The sequence below is a fragment of the Falco rusticolus genome, chromosome 17 (assembly GCF_015220075.1).
Source record: "Falco rusticolus isolate bFalRus1 chromosome 17, bFalRus1.pri, whole genome shotgun sequence".
Taxonomy (NCBI): Eukaryota; Metazoa; Chordata; class Aves; order Falconiformes; family Falconidae; genus Falco; species Falco rusticolus.
Window position 1 is genome coordinate 716,059 of NC_051203.1, and position 6,404 is coordinate 722,462.

Consider the following 6,404-nt stretch of genomic DNA (forward strand, 5'->3'; position numbering starts at 1 on the left):
GCTTCCCCAGGGCATCTCTCGTCCCACTGGGGCTCGGTGCCATGCTCTTCTCCCTGCAGATGGCCATGCTGCTGAAGCTCCAGGAAGCCGCCAACTACATCGAGTCTCCGGACCGTGAGACCATGGTGGATCCTGACCTGCAGTCAACTCTGTGAGGCCCAGACATGCCAGCCCAGGCAGAGGGGAGCCGCCGCCAGCCACCGCTCCCGCTGGGCTGCTGTTATTTTCCTTTGGTATCCCGGAGCGTGGGGCTGGCGTGCGAGCAGAGGACCAGGGCTCTGGCACGTCCCGGCAGAACGTGGGGAAGCTCAGCTCATCTGTGGGAGAGCGCGAGGTGCCGTCTCTCCTTGCGACCCTGGGGGTAGGAGAATCCTGGTTTCTCTTCTTGTTTTTTTCTGTCTCTATTGCAAACTCTTGGGCTTTGGGGCCAGGGCGACTGATGCAGCCGAGCTCCTGCTCCCGGGAGCCGCAGGAAGGCCCCTGCGTGGGGCAGGGACCCCACAGGAGCCACCTGGGCCAAAGCTGGGGGGCACGGGAGGAGTGTGTGGCCGCAGGACAAGAGTGCGGGCACAAGGGTCTCCAGCTCCCTCTCCACCCAGCCAGGCGTAGCTGAGGGCAGGTGACGACGGAGCCGCTGCTGCAGGGAATGCCTGCCTTGTGCTGGCCGAGGAGGAGTGTGGCGCTCGCTGCTGTCTTTGTACGTTCCCCATGTCACCTGCATGGCAGCCGCTGCGACCAGGACAGCCCAATAAACCCTGCTTTGGTTATTTTCTTTTGTTTCCCCCTCCCATTTTCCTTTGGCCGAGTCCAGACTTCACTTTGGTCCCTTTTTTTGTTCTGGTTCTTTGTTCTCCTGGCCTGGAGCCCGTGGCCCGGTGCCTGCTGCTTCCCTGTAGGCAGCTCCTTTTCCCTTTTGGTTTCTTTTGCAGCTGTTTGTTCCACCACTCAAACCACCTCTGTCATGAAACTGGTGCTCACTGGATATCTCCAGTCCCTGAACCCACCTCTCGGGGCCTTGCAGCTTGGCTGAGCTGGGACTTGGTAGCCAGTGGCAGCGGGATGCTCTCAGAGCAGCCCCTTGCCTGGCAGCTTCCCCCTCCCCAAAGCACAAGGCAGAGTCTGGCCCTGGGGTGGGGTCTTGCCAGGCCAGGATGCCACAGGGCATCCCCTCCCCAAGGTACCCAGCCGTGGCCGAGGCCTGGCCATGGCAGGGGTGTTGCTGCTCCATCCCTGGGCAACTGGCCACCTGCCCCATCCCCTCAGCGCTGCCAGGCCTAGAGGGGGTGGGTTGGTGAGCCATGCCTGGGGTGGTCCCTGTGCCCTTGGCTCCCCGAGGCCCTGTGCCTTCCTGCACCTTGTGGCAGGGTCTTGCTGTGCCCCGTGTCCATGCTCTGGGGACGGCTAGGGCTGCCATATGTCCTCCTGGCCCTACCCTGCAGTGTCACAGGGGGTGCTCCTGGCACAGAGGGGATCAGCCCCAGTGCTGCCACGGTGCCTTAATCCCTGGCTGTGTGGGGAGGGGGCACATGGGGCTGAGGCGACAGCTCTGGCTGCATTGCCCTGTGACTGTCCCCAAAGCCAGCTTGGCTGGGATGGGACGGGGTGCTGGCACTGGCCTGAGCATGGCCGAGCTGGGGCTGCTGCTTTCAGTACCCCTTGCTTGCCCCATGGCTGCAGGGTGCCAGCACCTCCCTCCCTTAGCCCAGCTGCGCTCTGGGCACCCCCTCCTCTCCACTGCCATCCAGCTCAGCTCCCGCATTCAGCTGGGGCCCTGGGGAGCCTTCTGGGGAGCCGTGACCCCCCAGGGCCAGGTCTGCCGAGCCCATCCTGTCCCCAGCCCCTGCCAGGCTGGGGACTGGGCAGCCTCAGACCCTGCCCTGGTGCCATGGCTGGTGTGGCCTTCAGGGACATCTCGCAACCCTCCAAAATGGGCATCTCCTCCGAGACCTGGCCTTCGTGCCTGTGCTGCTCGGAGGCAGCTGCCACCGCTGCCCTTGGTGCTCTCTCGGCCGGTGCATCCCGCCTGGCACATCCCAGCCGTGGCGCGTGTGCCCCATGGTGCTCACTTCGTCTGTCCGACAGCCTCCCCACCGTCTCCCGCTGCCACCCGTGGCCGGCCAGCCCGGCCCCTTGCACAGGGATGTCCCCCCCCATGCGGGCTTGGACGCTAGGGCTGTCTGTTCGCCTTCTCTTGTGTTGCCGCTGTCGGCTAAGGACTCGCTGTAAATAGGTCTGTAGTCGAATGCCCTGCGTGAGTTGGTGGGGCCCTGCTCTGCGCCTCTTTCCTTGTTTCCTGTTTTCTTTCTTTTTTTTTTTTTTCTTTCTTTTTGTACTCAGTGATAACTGTGCTGTGCTGACTTCTTTTCTGATTGTACAAGACACCGGCTTAGCAGCCGCTCGAGGCCGGTGGTGGGGACCCAGCTCTCCACTCCAGCCCCTCTTGCCCCCTTTGGGGCTCCGGTGCCCAGGGCAGGGAAGGGCGCGATGCACCCTTGGGGGCTGTCCCGTGCCTGGGAGCCCTGAGGAGTCCCATGGGCTCACGACCTGCCCTCGCTTTGCATGGCCTGCAGGCAGCCTTGGCTGGGCCTGATTTTTGCCCAGAGAGCCACCAAAATGTGGATCAAACTGTCCCCGTCACCGGCTCACTTGGGGCTGTGCTGCGGGTGTCCCCCAGCCTATTTCCTGCAGATTTGCCCCATTCTTCCCCAGCGTGGCACTGCCTATTGCCCCGTAAGCTCAGCTGGGGTGTGCTGGAGGCGAGCAGCACGCTGGTGTAAATCAGGAGGAAGACCCGACAGGAAGGGCAAGGTTGATGGCAGCGGCGTGTGCTGGGATGGTGGTGCATGGCGGGGGCTTTCACTGGCCTTACCCAGCTGGAGGAGATGGGCCCTGACGGATTCCTCCTGGCTTACACCGAGCACCCCGTGTCCCCAGGCGTGGCACCTGTCTGGGGCGCCTGGGGACCGTGTCCCTCAGGGCTGCCAGGTCTGTGGGCTGAGCCCCTCTGTCCCAGGGGGGACGGGTCCAAGGACTGCACTAACTCATCCCCCTGCTACCCCCGAAGGTGCCGGCTGCCCCCAAGGATGCCTGTCACCCCACAGGAGCCGGTCACCCCCAAGGGTGCCTCTTGCCCCCGAAGGTGCCTGCCACCCCCAAGGGTGCTCGACATGCCTAAGGGTGCCTGTGACCCCCAAAGGAGCCTGTCACCACCCCGCCCCCCCCCCCCCCCCCCCCCCAAGGGTGCCTGCCACCTCCAAAGGTGCTCGTGGCCCCTGGGAGCGCCAGGACCCCTCCTGAGGGGGCTGGAGCTGGGAGACGCCAGCACCTCACCCTCCTGCACCCTCGAGCTGCTACTGCCCAGTGGCCTGAACCTTACAATTTTAGCTTTTTTCTATTAAAAAAACAACAACCTTTTTTTAATTAAATAAAAGACAAAATGGACAAATTCCTGTTTTAGATGATCTGTGTAATTGACTGGGTTTTGTGTTTCTTAACTGCATGGTATTCCTGCCCAGGGGTTTTATAGCACTTTTTAAATTTCTCTTTAAGATTTTGGTCCAGATTTCTACTGCTCTCGCCTGTCTTGTCTTTGCTTTTTTCCTTGCATCCTCCAAGTTTGTAAACTCGCTCCATTTTATACCTGATGTTGAGACCCAACCCCACGTTGTACATAGCTGCGGGAACAATCATAGGGAACAAACACCATCTGGACTCTTTCCACGATTAGTTGTTTTTACTTAAAAGAAATTTTAAAAGAAGTATAAAAGGAAGCCAGGAAAAGGCTTGAGGATATTATGAAAGGCAGAAACAAATCCAGCCCTGCACCAAGTCAGCTCCTGCTGCCCACGCTGCCCGCACCAACTGGCATGTCTCTTCTCGGTCGTCTGTCTAACACCATTGGATTCAATAAAGTTATCTCCTGTACTGCCTGGCTGCTGGTCCTGTGTCCCGGCGACCGTGGGCCTGTCCCTGCGTGGGAGAGGGGTAGGACAGTTGTGCTCGTAGCACCACACGTCCACCCCTTTCCTTGGTGGTCACCCCCCTGCAAGACCTGGGGAAGGGGGCTCTGTAGAAACACTCCTGGTTTGAAATCTTGGCTGTGTTGCAAGATGCTGGCGGCGGTTTTGGTGATTGAGACCCCCTCTCCCAAGATCCTGTTCCTGCGAAGCCTGGAGCGTGCAGAAATGCTCCTGGCTTGAAGTCCTGGCAGCTCCGCGAGATGCTGACAGTGGGGGGGATCACCCCCTGGGGCGGCAGGGACAGGTTGCACCTGGAGTGTGCAGGGGCAGTGGTGGGCTCGGGGCAGGTGGGCATCCCCCCAGGCCCCTTTCGCCTCGCCAGGGTTAGTCCCTATCTCCCCTTTAAAAGGGACAGGGTGGTGACAGGTGCCACCCCACATCTCCAGCACAGGGGGACAGATACATGACAGTGTCCCTTGAGCAGCGCCGGGGGGTGAGGAGGAGGCTGCAGATACCAGCTGAGGGGAAGGGAGGTCCCAGTCGTCCCCTGGGTGTCTCAAAAGCTGTTTTCCACTCCGGAGAGCGATGCTGGAGCTGGGACAGATGCTCCAGGAGCCATTGATTAATGTCAGGGTGGTGGTAAGCTGTAACAGGCTGCAGTGGCGAAGGCGAGGCCAGGAGAGGGCACTTCCCGGCAGCTCCGGGCTCCTCTCCATAAGGGTGAGTTCAAGTAAGTTCGCAATCCTGAACCTGGAGGGTGGGGCTGGATTTGGAGACCCATGGCCCCTCATCTGCAGAGGGGCCTGTGCGTGCTCCCCAGCCTGTGCTGGCCTGTGGCCCTGTGCAGGCAGCAGAAGGGTTCCATGCTGGGCCCTGCACCTGGTGACACACAGGGATTTCGAGCTGGACAGCCACGGTGCAGAGCCACAAGCCTTGAGGAACTGGTCCCCTGGCACAGGGGGTTGCAGAAGGACCACGCGGGGACGATGCTGATGCTTCCATTTCAGCTGGACACGTGTGTTTGGGAGAACTCAGCTGCATGTCTCAAGGGTGACAGGCAGGGGAGGGTCCGATCGGTTTGGGAAACAGCACCCGTGAGTCTCTTTGTCTTTCTAATAAGCCCCCTTCATATATGGGCAGGCCACCATAAGGTCCCCCCGGAGCCTTCTCCAGGCTGAACAACCCCAGCTCTCAGCCTCTCCAGCTGCTCCAGCCCACTGGCCGTTTCCATGGCCTCCTCCAGACCAGCTCTAACAGCTCCATGTCTGTCTTGCACTGGGGACTCCCGAGCTCGATGCAGTGCTCAGGTGGGGTCTTACGAGAGCAGAGAGGGACAGAATCCCCTCCCTCAGCCAGCTGGCCACTCTTCTGATGCAGCCCAGGATACGGCTGGTTTTCTGGGCTGCAAGTGCACATTGCCAGCTCATAGCTAACTTTTCATCAACCATATCCTCAAGTCCTTCCCTGCAGGGCTGCACTCCATCCATCCATCCATCCATCCATCCATCCACCCATCCATCCATCCATCCATCCATCCACCCATCCATTCATCCATCCACCCATCCATTCATCCATCCATCCATCCATTCACCCATCCATCCATCCATCCATCCATCCACCCACCCACCCATCCGTCCTCCAAGCTGTACCCATAGTAGGGATTGCCCTAGTCTGGGTGCAGGACCTTACACTTGGCCTTGTTGAAGTTCATGAGCTCTGCATGGGCTCACTCCTCCAGCCTGTCAAGGTCCCCCCTGGGTGGCACCCGTGGCATCCTTCGCCTCAAGTGTATCGGCTGCACCGCTCTGCTTGGAGTCATCCACAAACTTGCTGAGGGTGCCAGGAATCCACTGTCTATGTCATTGATGAAGATATTTAATAGTTCTGGTCCCAGCACAGGCCCTTGAGGGACACCACTTGTTACTGGTTTCATTTTGAATGTCACCACCCAGCCAGTTCCTTATCCACTGGCCGGTGCACCCACCAAACCCTTACCTCCAGCTCAGAGGCAATCCCACTTTGGGGGTGCAGTTGGGGTGTCACAGCTGCATCATGCCCAGGGATGCACTCGGTGCCCACAGGCCTGGGGTGCGCAGTGGCTTCGGGTGACGCAGCTGCCAGCTGGGCTGGGACCCTGGGGTCCCGCTCCCCACGCAGGCACCGTCTCTCTTGGCAGCAGCGTGTGGACCCCCCGGCCCAGTCCCCTCTCCCCTCGGCGCGGGGCGCTGGCCTGTGCCCCCACCTTCAGCTGGAGCCGCCTCTGCCTGTGTTGCCAAGCTCGAATGCTGATGAGCCTCTGTTTTAATTTAACTAATGGGCAGTGCCTGCTCATCAGAGCCAGTGGCTGCGGCTCTGGGCCACTGCGGGGGCGCGGGGGCACCAGTCCCCTCGAGTGGCTCTGGCTGGGGCTGCCTGTCACCTCCGGCTGTGTCCCGGCAGCGGCGC

General features: G+C 60.6%; 1 protein-coding gene across 4 annotated transcripts in view; it reads left to right on the forward strand.

Annotated features, from left to right (window-relative positions):
* The window catches only part of NAV1 (neuron navigator 1), a 63,337-nt gene extending 59,407 nt beyond the window's left edge, over positions 1–3,930 (forward strand). For all 4 annotated transcript variants that reach the window (XM_037410619.1, XM_037410621.1, XM_037410620.1 and 1 more), the window contains one exon: positions 60–3,930. In XM_037410619.1, coding sequence (XP_037266516.1) covers positions 60–155 — 96 coding nt within the window. In that variant the 3' untranslated portion in view covers positions 156–3,930. The remainder of the gene's footprint in view (positions 1–59) is intronic.
* Positions 3,931–6,404: the final 2,474 nt, after the last annotated feature.